The sequence below is a fragment of the Erithacus rubecula genome, assembly GCF_903797595.1.
Source record: "Erithacus rubecula genome assembly, chromosome: 11".
Lineage (NCBI taxonomy): Eukaryota > Metazoa > Chordata > Aves > Passeriformes > Muscicapidae > Erithacus > Erithacus rubecula.
The window spans coordinates 8399471-8414933 of NC_136663.1; the positions used below are offsets into that span (position 1 = coordinate 8399471).

At 41.1% G+C, this 15463-nt stretch overlaps 1 protein-coding gene across 2 annotated transcripts; it reads left to right on the forward strand.

Moving 5' to 3' along the window:
• Nucleotides 1-2836: 2836 nt before the first annotated feature.
• On the forward strand, nucleotides 2837-13086 carry LOC306806182 (cytochrome P450 2J6-like). Of its 2 annotated transcripts, none has more exons than XM_079314663.1 (10): nucleotides 2837-3641; nucleotides 4561-4674; nucleotides 5139-5301; nucleotides 6825-6974; nucleotides 7546-7706; nucleotides 8369-8545; nucleotides 9292-9433; nucleotides 10714-10901; nucleotides 11293-11434; nucleotides 12679-13086. In XM_079314663.1, the coding sequence occupies exons 1-10, from the start codon at nucleotides 3534-3536 to the stop codon at nucleotides 12855-12857; spliced, it is 1524 nt and encodes a 507-aa protein (XP_079170789.1). In that variant the 5' UTR covers nucleotides 2837-3533; the 3' UTR covers nucleotides 12858-13086. The 2 variants fall into 2 exon arrangements, with proteins under 2 accessions (XP_079170789.1, XP_079170790.1); XM_079314664.1 differs by having other exon boundaries at nucleotides 2837-3566.
• The last annotated feature ends 2377 nt before the right edge of the window (nucleotides 13087-15463 follow it).

Sequence of the window (15463 nt, forward strand, 5' to 3'; positions counted from 1 at the left end):
AATAATCTGAGGTGTTTGAGGTGTAAAATATCTAATTCATGCAGCATAATGCTAAATTATTGTCTTTAATAAGAACAAAATGTAATGTAATGATGCTTTTGCAGGAAGTGTGAAAGTGGAGCAGCCATCAGAGGCCAAGGACCATGTCTGTGTGCCTCTGTTAGCTGTTTGCTTAGGTTTTTTGGGCAGAGAAATGAAAACAGCATAATTTGATAAGCATCATTCCCAGCAGCATGGTTCTATGAATCTTACAGTTGAAGAGTTAAATAGACAAAAAATTGAGGGAAGCAATTTGAAGCTCAATAACTCTTATGGTTCAGTCAACCAATTCTGACAGTTCCATATGTATACCAAAAATTGCAGTGTTGCTAAGTTATGCTATTGAGCAGTTATTTATCCACACTTTTTTTTCAGATTTTGATGCTATTTGAGACTTTAAAATGAGTTACCTGATGAAACTATCTGACTTCACTTGCTGCTTGTGTGTGCATCAGAACTTCATTTCTTAATTTGTTTTATTTCTCCCCATTTCATCCAGCTGGTGCTGTCTAGTCAAAAGAAAGTGAATGCTCTTCTATTTCTTATTTGTGCACAGAATCACTTGTTAACTTTGCAAGGTTTGCAACAGTTAAAGACCCTGAAAGCTCTTGATGCTCTCATGCCCATCAGTGAGCGTATGATTTATACACTTAAAATTATCAGAATTAAGATGAGTTAAGCCATGAAGTGCCTATTAATAACAGTGACTATGATGCAATTTAAGAAAAGAAAACAAAAATTAAAAAAGGGCTTAATGTGAGAGAAATCTGGGTCCAGCTGAGTAAGTCTGGATCCACCAAGATTGTTAGTCTGAGCCTGACCCTTTGGACTCTGTGGGCAGTGTGTTTTCCAGCTGCTAGGTGAGACCTGTGGGCAAACTGAAATAAAACGAGGCAAAGTTATTTCACAAAAGCTTGGGCTAAAGTTCACAAGGAGAGAAAAAGCAAGGAAGCTGTTTCAATACAGTGTATTTTAATATTTTCAGTACATGTGAGCAGTAGCTGTTCACATAAATCTTACTCGATCTCTTCTGACACAAATACTATTTCAGGAGATGAATCTCCACTTAAGATGACAGGTATTAAGTGTGATTGTTTTGAGATGAGGAAACCTGCTTTTGTAATGAAGGTTTCAGACCACAGGAGTGGGAAGCAAAGAAGAGCCTCTTTAGGAAGGTGTGAAGCAAATGATGAATGTGCATACTGGGGGTGGAAACGGTTTCTGCACTCCTGCCCAGAGCATGTGAATCTGCTCTGACAGAAAACCAGGGCTCATTTTTTGTCTCTTGCAGGGGCAGGCTCAGCATGTGTTAGAAAACACTGCTGGTGCTCCTGCTGCCTGGCCTGGCCTCAAGATAAACAGGTTTAGGGATTTGTTTAGAGAGTTTGTTTTTTGTTGTTCTTCTTCCCCCCACCCCTACCAGTGGAGACACTAATTTGGATTTCTCCATTTAGCTGTCTCTTCCTCCCCTGCATTCCCTGGTCTTTCAAGAGGTTTTTTACAGGAGCTGTTAACTGGTTGGAGGCATCAGAATTTCTCTGAGGGAAGAGAGTTAGACTGACACTATGTCCAGGCAAGCACTGAGAGAGGGAGAATGTGGCCATTCTGTGTTTCTGTCAGTTCAGGAAAAGGGAATTTTGCTGACATACATTATCAATAAAGTACATAGGCTTTTGCCTCCTGCTGTCATCTGTTTTGTTGGGACTTGATTGATGAGCTTTTTAGGTTGAATAGACAAAGTTCTGGAATGGGACCAGATTCTTTTCCTAGATTTGTTCATAGCTTGTCTGTGACTCTCATGAACTTGCTTTGTCTCTCTGGGCCTAATCAACCCTGATGTTCACTTTTTGAAAGAGCTTGAAGGTTGACTCATGAAAGTCAAGTTGTAAATGGCAGGTATGACTGTTTCTGTTCTTTTCTTCCCACTCCCCTGCTCTAAAACCTTCATTAGAAAAGAGGTTTTCTGAGCTGTCTAAATATCTTCCATCTCTGCCAAGGAGTTCTTGTGACAGTATGTGTCAGATAATAATGAGTAAGGCTTGCATGGAGAGAGGCTGTTCACATCTAATGAAGACACTGGAACCAGGAAAACTGATTTTCCCCAAAATAATTTGTTTGCAGAAAGCTTCTCTGTAAACACCTGCCTCTACCTGCTTGATCTTACAATTACTTTATTTGTATTTTAGTCCTTAATTCATCCACTTAAGTCCTGCAATTCACACACATTGATGGAGTTCATTTAAATTCTGTCACTCTGCTTTACAATGAATTGTACCATGTATCATTTACTTTTCCTGCTAGTAATACATAAACATCCCAGTCATCTCAAAATAAAACTAGTTGCTATATCTAATCTTACAGAGATTTAACAAGTTTTTGACATCACTGGCATGCAGTGAGAGCAGAACCAGAAAAAGCAAGAGCTCTAGCTATTAGGAAGGAAAACAACTGTTGTAAACCTTTCTCTTTTTGTTTTCCCATCGTTTTTGTTGATATTTGCTCTGTTTTGGCTGTTTGGTTGGTTAGTTTTGCCTGTTTTGGTGCTGTAATGCAGTGCTATTGAGGTGACAGCAATGCAGACCTTGTCCTGGTGCTGTGGTGCTGCATGTGCTGATGGTGTGGGAGCTACCAAGGCCTGGTGCCCTTTCTGTCTCCCTGGTTTGTGAAGTGCTGTGTAATTTTGGCAGTGCTCTGCAGTCAGCTGCAAAAGACCTGAACAGAGACAAGAATTTAATAAATTAACCATAGCACATACCCTTTTCCACTAAGTGTCAGAAAGAAGTAATTAATGTACAGACAGTTTTATTTCTAGCATTTCCTTATGTTTGAGTATTTGCAGCCTCAGCATTCTTTTTGACAGTTTTCCAGAGCAGTATCTATTAGCCCAGATGCTGCTCCTGGAATGTCAGAATTGTGGAGAGAACAGAAAATTTGAGGTAAGATTTATTCAGATAAATTTGCCAGGGACAGAGGTTTAGAGACAGCCTAGGACCAACTCCTCCTTTCCTGCAGGGCAGTGTGGATATTGCAAATATATTTGCAATATATTGCAACTGATTCCTGAGCACTGGAAGAAATTTCTGGATCCAGATTAATTACTGTGTAAGGAAAGATTTTTTTTCTCCAGGGAATTGTTATTGCTCTTGTTAACAGTGGTTAAGTGCCTTTAATGCTGCTGAAGAACTTGGATGAACGAATAAAACGTGAAAAGAGCTTTCAAAATCTGCCTGATGTCCTTTCTGCCAGCTGGTAAGTTACACCAGTGGATTATGCAAGTGGAGTTGTGAGGATGAGTTGAGTTTTTTTAGACAGCAAATCTAGAGACAGAATGACACCCCCCAGGGACATCTCTGCTGTGAGAGGAGCAACAGCCTCAGAGAAAGCCCTGGGCAAGACAGCAGGGGTGTGGTGGAAACAGCAATTAAGATCAGTAATTGCCTTCTTGTGTTCTTTCTGCTGGGCTATGTATATTTTTGGGCAAGCAGGCAGCACACATGGAGTTCTTTGTCTTCTGCAGCCTTTTCCAGGTGTTTAGATTCATCCTGCCTGATGGAATTAAAGACACTCCTTTGAGGAGCACTGCACAGCCCCATCCCTTTAAGGTCTGCTCTTCTTCATAAGGCAGCATAGTACCAACATCTCAAACAGTCTATTTCAATAGCTGCACTCTAGAAATCTTCTAAGAACTGCTCCTGTTTGTAGGGAAATTTTTTTGTGTTGAAAACGTCTTTGCATATGCTGCTTCAGGTGCTGTGAGTTAAAAATAAAGTTACAGGCTCTGGAATTAATTCTGCTGAGCAGGACTTCTGCTACTGAGATACGGCAGAAACTAATTCATGAAGCCTCATAGGGTACAAGAACTCAGCCCCAAAAAGCAGTTAAGTGTGAGGTCTGTTACACTTTTTGCCAATAGTACTAGTTATGTTTGATTTTTCACTGTGCTATTTGCAGTTCATCTGTATTGTTCACTGTGAAAACTCAAATTACAGCATTTCATTGCTCTTGGTTCCCAAGTCTGCATTTGCACCCACTGTTGTACAAGGCTGCTGACAGCTTCCTTTTACCTCTGCCCAAGAATGCTACCTGATGGATGTTCCTGCCCTCATCTGACAGCTGAGCTTTGTGCCCGAGTCCTTGCATGCAGTCAGTGCTTTGAGTGACGTGTTCCATCAAACTGATTGCTCAAAGGGATGTTTCTGCCTAAGGTAACCACCTTCTCTGATCCAGCCCCTGCTGCATCTTAAAATAATGGTATCTATTAGCATATTGCAGCACAGTGAAGTATTAAATAACACTCAAGAATGGAAATAATCCTCATTTTCTTGGATCAGGAAGAGTGGTAGGAAAGAAGGGAGGTGAAAATTCAGAAATCTTCAATGTGACAGGGTAGAGTTAAAAAGAACAGTACAGAGTCATTTCAACAGACAGATTTGGAGCAATTTTATAATACAAGTTTGAAAGTGTGAAATGATGATAAGTGTAATTCTCATATCCTTGGTTTTGTTTCTTCTGAGTGCACAGTTCCTGAATTTGCAATGGAAGAGTCGTGGATTTCCTCCTGGACCAACCCCATTTCCCATCATTGGAAGCATCTGGTGGATAAACTTTAGAGCTGATCATGGGAGCCTGAAAAAGGTATGTATTTGCAAAAGTGAACTAAAGAGCTGTTGAGGCAAAACCTGTAAAAACAGGTTGATGGTTGTTGATAGGCTGATGTGGTAGTGGGGAGAACCCTGAGAGAAGGTGAATTGTGGAAGTGAAGTGCCTAAACAAGTTAAGGTAAAAACCTACAGACAGTCTAATTCATATGAAAGCTGATATGTTTGCAACTTAAACAGAACTGAGCATGGTAATTTTGGCCATGTTCAGGCCATGTTCTAGAAAAGGATCTTTTATTATTTATTTGCTCACATTTCTGTGTGTGGTGTGTCCCCAGACAGCCCAGACCCTTTCTGTGGAAAGCACCACAAAACACAGCCACTGTCCATTTTTACCTCTTGAACCCCTGAGTAATGTCCTGGAAGAGAGCAGCTCATCGTGTGTGCATGTTTGTTGATGTTTGTCCCATGGGTTTTTTTTGGCTCTGGTCTTTCCTGCAGCTGGCAGAAACCTATGGCAACATCTGCACCTTGTGGATGGGTCACAGACCTGTGGTGGTGCTCTATGGGTTCCAAGCTGTGAAGAATGGCCTCACCAACAACTCAGAGGATGTTTCGGGGCGACTGCAGACCTTCATTTTCAACAAAATGGCAAATGGAAAGGGTAAGATGTTCATGTCTGTGGAAGGGCTCAGTCCTTGACTTTCTTTGTTTCCTCTCATGTTTCTCTTACTGAAAAATCCTTAGTTCCCAACTGATTTTTTCCGTGTGAATCATATGATTCTGAAGCATCATCCTCAGTAGTCTCCAAATCCCACTGGCCCACATGTATTTCAGAATCTTATCAGAACAGCATGGTCTTGTTTGTCCATTCTTAGTGTTGTCTGCATGTCCTGATTTGAAATAATCCTGAGCCTGCAGCCTCCTCTGCAAGCTGAGACTAAAGTAAATCTTTATGCTCCCAGTTGTTTGTTTACAGCAAAAGCTGCTGTAAGGAAAGCACATACAGAACTTTGATCTGGTCTCGTTCCAAAGTACAAGGTCACAGGAAGGCCAGTGGAGCATTAAATTTATCAGCCAAAGTGTTCAAAGCATTGTACTGTGCTATCACAAACAGTGCTGAATCACAATGGATGGAGAATAAAGATAGTGATGTGTTTAAAACAGAAATAATTGAACTTGTTTCCATCAGCCTCTTATCCAGAGAATGTATAACAGATGCCTTTACCCTCAGTCAGGATTTGTTTCATGTGAACTACAGTCTGGGAAGCTTTAATTTGTAATACTAACTAAAGTAAGTAGAGAGAAACCACTTTAAGGTATAGAGATGTTTGAGTCTGGGGCCATTTCAGTCCATTTGGAAGGATCTATATTGCCACTTTTTATCTGGGTGCTGTGGAGAAAAGTAGCTGGATAGTGAAAAGTGCCCTAAAACTCTCAATTTGTAGCAGGGATGGCTTTAACAATCAGCTGCAGCTCATCTGCAAGTTTGTGACTCTGCAGCACAAATATCACCTGCCTGGCCCTGGTTCCCTGGAAGGAATAGGGGAGAGTTATCCCAGTCTGGAGTGAAACAGCAGTCTCAGGGAGCAAACTGGCTTGCCTAGGGGAAGTGCAGGCTAGACTGGTGAAGGGACATTTCCCCCCCAAGCAGATTAAATGTTTCATGCCGAGTGGTCTCTGCTAGAACACAAACCCACAGCACAGCAGCCTGGGGTTCCTTTCTGTCCCACAGGAACTCTTGATCCTAAGAAGTTGTTTGCAGATTGGCTAAAGCCCATTTTTCCTTCTCATTTTGGCTGGGTGGTTCTTGCCCTGGCTTCATTGTCTTTCCAGAAGGGTCCTTTCCAGAAAAAGAAGTTGATACTTGGTGTAAAGATTCTGGTAGAGCAGGATCTCCCAAAGATGAGAGACAACAGATGCTTCAGAAAAAATAGGACTAGGTTTCAAAGGCAGGTGTGTGAGTCCAGAGATCTGAGTGGGTTTTTTGCAGAGGTGGTAATGTCTTAACCAAGGTGTTTTCTCTGCCTCTAACAACATTCAGTTCAATTCCAAGAACACTGCCCTGATGTGTTCCTCCTCTTTGAGTGACAGCATGACTCTTACTGTGAAGATGACTTACTGTGTTTATCATTCACAATTGTATGAATTTTAATATGACATAAAATTCATTTTTGATGGCTAAAGGTATCTTGGTCTCAAATGGTCTCATCTGGAAACAACAGAGACATTTTGGAATTGGAACTCTCCGAAAACTGGGAATGGGGAATAAAGGAATGGAGCGTGGGATACAAACTGAGGCCCATTACCTGGTTGAGTTCTTCAGAGACAAAGAGGGTATGGAATTGTCACAGTGCACACAGTACAGACTGCTTGACTCTAAGGGTAAAGACTACTTTTGTTACAGAATAGAATTTATTTGGAGCACACCTAGATTTGCAGATTTAGCATAAGGTGCTAAAGAACTGCAGGCCACACATTCTGTGGAGTTTGCTAACAGGCTGGAAAAAGAGACATGAAGGAATACAGCAGGGAAATCTCTGAACCCACAACACTGAACTTTCTTTGCTTATTTATTTTTTGAGAAAAAACCCCATTGAGATTACTGTACAGCTGAACTTCAGCAGTTTGTATTTTGGGATCAACTACAAGATTGAGCTTAAAAAGTAAAAGAAAAGCAAATTTAGAAAAAAAACAAGGTCAGGAGTTAAAGATTTGAGGCTTTCCTGTCTTCATTTTTGAATGAAGTTTATCTTTTGTTACCTTTCCTAGTGAATTTTGGGTTTTTCTGAGTAACAGTATAAATACCATAGAGGACATCTCTTATAAAATGTCACTGTAATCTTGTTCTCTTAACAAAGGAGGAGAAGGAAGTGCTTTGGAGATGAATGCTTTTCTCTGTCTGCAGGAGAAGCTGTTGACCCTTCCTTCCCCATTGTCCATGCTGTCTCCAATGTGATTTGTGCTGTGGTTTTTGGACATCGTTTCTCCCGAGAGGATAAAACTTTCCGCCTGCTGATTCAAGCCTTCAATTCTATAGTGGCTTTTGGGAACAGCCACTATTATTATGTGAGAATATCGATTATTTATTAGAATACTACTAATATGAAACTTATTGATTATTGAGCTCATTATTTATTGACATATAATTATATCAGTATGTATATTATTAAAGTATTAAAGTATTGCATTATTGAATACTGACTGAGAATATGAACTGGACCTGAAGTATTTTGGGTTTGATATGATTAAATTATGAATATTGTATTAATAATCTTTATTAGAATGTCTTAGCAAAGGTAATGTGTTTGGGATAATGACCTTTACTGTAATAGGAATACCAGTATTTTTAAGGTGAGATGATGATACTATGTGTGAGAATGGTGCTAAGGTGATAGGTAGATGTTTATTAACAGTAGATCTATTAATACTGATGAATGTTACATCTATCTGCAAAAGTAGAATATTTTGTTGGTGAATTAACAGGGCAAATACAAATGGAGTTATGCAGTAATGATGGGAAAAATCCAGGGTGGAAACCGTGCTGTCCCTAATTTGTGGTTTTACTGTGTGTTTATGTACTCAATGTGTACTAAATATTCCTTTTTGAGGCCACAGGATTTTCTCCAGAGAAATTAATTCAGCAGTTTAGCACCAAAAAGTCCATGCTATATCACAAGGCTTCTTTATAGTGTCCCTAACTACCTCTGTGCTGAATTCTTGCTCCCCAGCTGTGTGAAATGCTCCCGTGGCTTGCAGAGCACATCCCAGGACCTCCCCAGAAAGCAAAATTTTCCCGGGATTTTGTTCGTTCTTTTGTAAGGCAGGAAATCAAAAGCCACAGGGAAAAGGGCAGAATAGATGAACCAGAAGACTTCATTGACTTTTACCTGAAGCAGATAGAGAAAGTGAGTAATAAATGCTGTACATGACACAGATCCAACCATAGGGGTTCCCTGTCCCTTCCCTGCTGTTGTCTGTCCATATTACTGCAGAGCTCTGCAAGTAGAGCTTAAAAACTCTGCTGTCAAACTCAAAATACAAGCTTTGAATAGTTACTTCAATAACTTGTTCTAGAAGTATACATAATTTACATTGGCTGGTTATCATACTGGGGAATCCTTAGTGAGGGCTGGGCAATAGGGAGGACCTTGAAAAGGTGCAGCTATTTAGGTGCTTGCCTAATTCTGATTGTTTTTTGTCTTGTATTATTTTTGTGCTTAGTAGTGCTGTATGAGTATCTTGACAATCTTAAAATGTTGGCAGTCTCTGCTTTGAAAAAAGCAAAAATCTTTAAAAGAATAACATTATATATTAGATTGCTGGAATCAGCAAATTTGCTAAGAGTGTCATGGGTGAGATAAAACTATTTTGAAATGTGTTTTTCTGCTGTGGAAGTTAACAGAAGTCAACATCCCCCTTTAGAAGGCAGCATAACAGAATTATACACCTGGCACATTGAACAGCACCTGTAATTTAACAATATCAGTGTACTCATTTGAGTAAAGTATTTGCCTATAACTGTGTTGTGCTCAAGTATCTGTATTTTCTCTGTCCTCTAGAAATCTTGTTGCTTTAGATACAGTGATCACTGTCTGGCTCAGTGCTGTTACACAGCTATACCCCATTTTACCTTTCTCATTGACACTTGTAGACTAAAAATGTCCCCAATTCTACATTTGATGAAGACAACATGGTGCAGTCTGTTTTTGACCTTTTCCTGGGTGGCTCAGAGACCACAGCCACCACTCTGCGCTGGGCTCTGCTCTTTATGTTGGTTTATCCTGACATCCAAGGTGAGTTGTGCACACAAGCATGGATATGATTCAAGTAGAGCAATTTTCTGTTATACTTCTTTTTTTCTTGGCTAAGATTAAGGGTTTTTTTTTTAAGATCAAGCTTTATTTTCCTTTAAAGATAATTTTTGAGCTTTTCTTTTAATAAGCCAATGTGGTAAAAAAATTTTAGACAGATTTTAAAATAATTTCAGGGATATTCAACTTCTGATACTGTATTGGGTCTTGTTGATTTTTGTCAGACTGTTTCAGCACTGTAAGCATATAATGGAAGATATAGGCTGAAAACAAACAAGGTCAAATAAGAGTTTTTCTTAGAGAAAAGTGATGCTTTTCTGGTATCCAGAATGTGTAATAAGGTTATATTATTTGAGTTCATTAACTGAGGCACCAGTTGAATTTCTGTAAAATAGATAGATTTGTTCTAATATATGAAAATGTTAAACAGAAAAGGAAGACAGTAATGGGAAGACAAAAAGATGATCCAGCAGTTCTGGACAAGAGCATAATTGCACACTAGTTTCAAAATTTTTGGATGATTTGGTAGAAGGTTTTCAGAGGTCATGAATTACTAAGCCAAGTACATGTTGCTGACTCTCAGGCTGAGGGGTAGAAATTCTTTTCATGCTTGTGGTGCTAGAATGCTTGAAGAGCAGAGCCCTGAGCACATGCATGCATTTCAAATTCTGATAGATTATAAAGAAAAAAAATGCCTCTTAGCTTACTAGCCCAAGTTTTAAGTATAAAATCTGATCCCAAACCATCTGAGACTGTATAAGGTATGCTAGTTACTGAAGTTTAGATGGCAGCCAAAGAGATTAACACTTGGTGATGGTTTAGTAATATGATCCTGTTTCAGTTCTCAGTACTACACATGTATCAGCTTGATGTGATGGCTTGCTTGCAACACCCTCATTAGTGTGCTTTGAGTCTATATTTATCTGGAGTAAAATCAACAGCTTAACTGAATTGATCTCTTAATAAGAAGCCCTTGGTTTACTTACAATTTTCTCCCTCTCCTTTAAATATAATGCTCCATAAATCTAGCTTGTGGAAAGAGGGTCTGAATATAGAACATATCAGCTAGGAAACAGAGTGTAGTAAAATCATAAGTAGCTGGTTGTATAAATACATTTACACTTTAGGATACGGTAAATACAAACTATTTGTATACTGCGATTTTTTTCTATCACTACTATACTCCAGAAAGGAAATAAAAGCTCTGTTTTATGCAAAACACTGTTCTTATATCTACAATGGATATTTAAAAATTTTTTTAGACAAAGTCCAGCAGGAGCTGGATGCTGTTCTGAGTCGCTCCCATCTGATCTGCTACGAGGACCGTAAGAAGCTGCCGTACACGAGCGCTGTGGTTCACGAGATCCTCCGCTTCAGCAGCATCATTTTAATCACACTCCCCAGAGAAGCTGTGAAGGACACCACTGTCCTAGGGTATCATGTTCCAAAGGTACTGACACCCCTTCTATTCCAGTGGGATCTTTGGCCACGAGTGAAGGTTTACCATTAAACCCTTTGCCCTCCAGCTCAGGGCAGGAAGATCATTTCACTAGATTTAGGATAAGGTGCTAAAGAACTGCAGAACATCCTATGGTGTTTGCTAATAGACTGGAAAAAGAGACATGAAGGAAATCCCTGAACCCAAAACACTGAAGTTTCTTTGCTTATTTGTTTTTTGAGGAAAAAACCCTCAGAACCCTTGAGATTACTGTTTTTCCCCTAATTATGTAATGTTTCACTTCTGCTGCCTCTCCGTGTGCAGAATTATAGCTGGAAGCTGTTTGTGTCCTTTTCTTCTTGATGTGTGAGAGACAGAACTGTGCAACTGCATCTCCTTTCAGGGCACTCTAATTATGGCAAATATAGACTCTGCTCTTGTTGACCCTGCCTATTGGGAAACACCTCACCAGTTCAACCCTGGCCATTTCTTGGACAAGGGTGGAAATTTTGTGACCCGAGAGGCCTTCTTAGCCTTCTCAGCAGGTGAGTGAACTGAGAGCTGAGCCCAGGTGTGTGGGTTAGAAGAATCTGTGTTGTTTTCATTGTGGAGAAGCTCAAAGAGGAGTGTAACCCCAAACTGCAGGAGCACATGGTTTTCCCAGCCCAGAAAACTGTTTGACTGCAAAAATAAGTTCTTTGGCAATTGTATAAACACTTGAATCTTAGATTTTTGTGAAAATGCAAAGAAGATAAAACAAATAAGGTCCCAAAATTCCCAATCACTTAGGAACTTGAGTCCTTACACTGTTGATCGTGGTCCTCCTCTGTATATGCTGGGTTGTGTCACTATAGTAGATGTTCTGTGGCAGGCTGCTGTGGTGGAGTTGATTTATTTTGTATAAATAATTCAGTGTTCATCAGTGCAGAGAAATGAATGGGAGCTCTAGAAGCAAGATCAAATACATCCAGAAGTCTGTGTCTTTCCTGTGGAACTTCTGGAATTGCTCTTTCACCAGTGTGTGAGTTTATAGAAGCTTAAACAAACAAAAGCCTTTGGAGATCATGCCAGGAGAAAATATTCTGGTTGTCAGAGCTGTCAGTGGAGATGTGTAAATGTCAGGCTCAGGTTTCTGGTCCAAATTGGGCAGAAGAGGAATTGGTTTCTCATATCCAAATTGAATGACCTGACCACTGCATTTCAGAGTTTGTCACTGTCTGTCTCTGGGAATTATATTCTTGACAGAGTTAATTGATAAATTTGGATAAAGTGGATAAATTTCTTTAGCAAGTTGTTTTCACTGAAACCATTATGTAGGAAAATGTTTCATCAGGTGTAGAATGTCCTCTGTCTTCTGATTTTTCACGTTTTAGGGAAGATAAGTCAGCCTGTACTAAGCAGAAACTGTGAGGAAACCTAAAGATGCTTTCTTCTTGTTTATATTTGGAACCAAAAGACTGAAATCTCTTTCTATAATGGAGAATCCTTTATATTTATATCTATAATATCCTTTATATCTATCTATAAAACTAGGGAGTCCTATAAATTAGGAAGCAAGGATGAAACTTCTGAGAAGCTTCTGTGGTATCTTTTCTACAATATGAGGAGATCCTGCAAAGATGAATTGCAGGCATCTCAATTGTGTGTCCAGTTCAATCTGAGAGGAAATTGTCAAATTCAGCAAAGGTCTTTGTTCCTTGATGAGCAATGCTCCTGTGGAAAGCTAGGAAGCAGGTGCTGGTTACAGACCTTGGTGGGGACTGACTTCTCTTTCCATTCATCCTTGCAGGTCACCGTGTCTGTCTGGGAGAGACCATGGCCAAGATGGAGCTTTTCATCATATTCTGCAGCCTGTTGCAGAAATTCAAGTTCACTGTACCAGAAGGAGTTAAGGAAATCAACACAGACATCATCTTTGGGAGCACCATGAAGCCCCATCCATACAAGCTCTGTGCAGTTCTGCGCTAGGTTGTCAGCATTAGAGGTTTAAGAGGTACAGACACAGGTTTGGTAGTGTGTTAGGATTTGTGTAGCTTTAGGGTTCTCATTTTTAGCTCAAATTCAGTGCAGTTCTCTCCTTGTTGTGTTATGTCTTAGAAGCCAGCCCTGAAAAATATTCTGGTATTACTGTGTCCGGAAAGCGTCTGTACTTTCTTTTTTCTACTGTGTTACAAATGAAATAAACGGAGACAATTAATTATTGCTCTGTCTAGTCTTACTAGAAACTCACTGGAGGGAGCAGGAACATCAGAGCCAGATTCTGAAGAGTCTTTCCTTACATTCTCAAATCCAGAATGGTTTGTGGGAATGCTGTTCCCAGAGGTGGTGGCTCTGGGCACTGGCAGAGCTCCCAGGTATGGTCACATGGGATCACAAAGCTGTGCAGGGGCATCTCACCTTGCTGGGAGCAGCTTTGTCTCTTTAGCCAAGAGCCAGGGGCAGATGATTGCTTGAGGCTGGAAGTAATAGAGAGACAAGAGTTCAGCCCTTCATTTGTCTGTGAGGCTCGTGACTCAGGCCAAGAGCAAAGGCAAACCCCTCCTGTTGCCTGTTGGAAATTGCAGAGGGGAGCTCCACTGCTGGTGAAATGCAGTGGGTGGAAACTGATAATGATCAGTGGGGCTGCCTGGAAATATTTTCTTCTTTTTTTTTGGGCATATACTCTTGTGGTGCATTTTAGAGGCATTTCTATAAAGATGGGAGTCCTCTCACACACGATGGCTCATAATGCCAATGATGTCTAGCAGATCAGGTTGGCCATGTGTCTCCATTGATGCCCAAAAACACAGTTCAGAGGGCAGCTTGCAGTGTTTGCAGTCTTGTGCAGAAAAGCTTGGTGCCTGCAAAGCAGGGGCAGGGTAGAGACATTGTGTGGTCCCCAAAAGCTGTGGGAGAAGCAAAGCTCTTGAGAGTTTTCTGTGAGCAGAGGGGCAGCTGCACACAAGCAGCCTCCTCGCAGCTGAGCTGAGCCTGCTAAGTCCAAATGCACACTGAGGGAAGAACTGTGCAAGCTGCAGCTGGCAGGAGCAGTGCTCAAGCTGGGCTAGTGGATGACAAGCACCAGAAGCCACTGCCACTGTGAGGCTGCCTTGTTACCCATCCAGTAAGATTTAAAACCCAAGGTCAGAGTGAGGGTTGCTGTTGCTCTACCAGTTTCCTTCCTTGAAGAAAAGTGTCAGTGCTGGTGCTTGGCACCTCTGGGCAGTGGTCTCAACCTGACTGACACTGTCAGTTTATTGTCCTGTAGTAAAAACCTGCACACCTTTTCTCTGTCAACTTCCCAAGCTGTTCCACACAGTTTGACAGAGGACACACAACTAACACCAAAGATGGTGACAAGCATCAACACTTTATTGTTCCCCAGTACAACCTTTTATACCCTTTTCCCTCACCTGTGTGCCCATTTACTCTTTTGTGATGGTCAATACACACAAGCATTCCTTGCTTTTCTTCCTTCAATACCATCCACCTGTCTTACACAGCTGCACCACATTCCTAATTTCCCACAATCCATTCTCCTACAGCAAAGACTTTGCAATTGTTATTACAAGCATGTTCCCGAGGACTAGTCAGCATTACTCTGTTTATCCATCATGTCATGGGCTGAAAGGAAGGGGAAGAGGAGAATGGGCCAGCAGCACTCCTGGCAAGAGTGAAAGGAGGAGGATTCATTTTTTAGAGGGATACCTTTCTGTATGTCTGAGCTGTCAGCCACTCCTGCTTCCCCAGGCATTCAATTCCCTTCAAGGAAGCTGGGCAAATACAGCTTACAAAACCTTACCAGGTTTCTCTCTTCTGAATCCTCTAGCAGCATCTTGTATGAGGAGAAAAGCAGTTTGTATTCCCTTTGATATCTCTCCCAAAGACTTGGTAAAGCTGTTTGGCAGCTTCCTTCCTACATGCAGGCAGTTTGTGTCTAGGCTGAGTAGTGCAATGACCAGAATGTGGCTAGTCTGTGTGGAAAAGCCAGAGTGAGCCTGGAGGGCCAGGGGAGGTGCAGAGCAGCCAGACTGTGCCAGATGGGGCTGCAGCTGGGCAGGGTGGTCAAGCTTTGGGGCTGTGAGTGTCCTCCCAGGAACAGTTTGGAAAATACTAAGCTCAGAGTTGGGAGCAGTTTGAGATACAGAAAATGCAGCACCATTGATGGAACTAAAATCCCAAAAGTGGTCTCTGAAATGAATTGTTCAGTTTTTAAGGGTAATCCCAGCTCTCAGTTTGGCCAGTGGCCAGCAAGATGGGTAAATGTAATTTCTTTGCCCTGTTTCTGGAGTAAACCCATGTCCTTCACACCTCACAAGCTTTATTTCTAGCTGTGCCAGTTCTGTAAGTTTGGTACATGAGCAGCAAGGCCATCTAGGTGGCTTCCCAGAGTGCCACATGCTACTGTCTAAGTCAGATGAGCCAAATCTAAGCTAATGCTGTTCCTGTGAAATGCCAAATCTGTGTTGATCATGATCAGATGCCACCCTTTGCAGAGCTGGAGTGGCTCAGTTGCATGAGAGCACTTGTGAAAGAAGTTCTCAGAGACAGCTGTATATTATCTTTGTTCCTGCTGAAGGCAATCCAGAGGGATT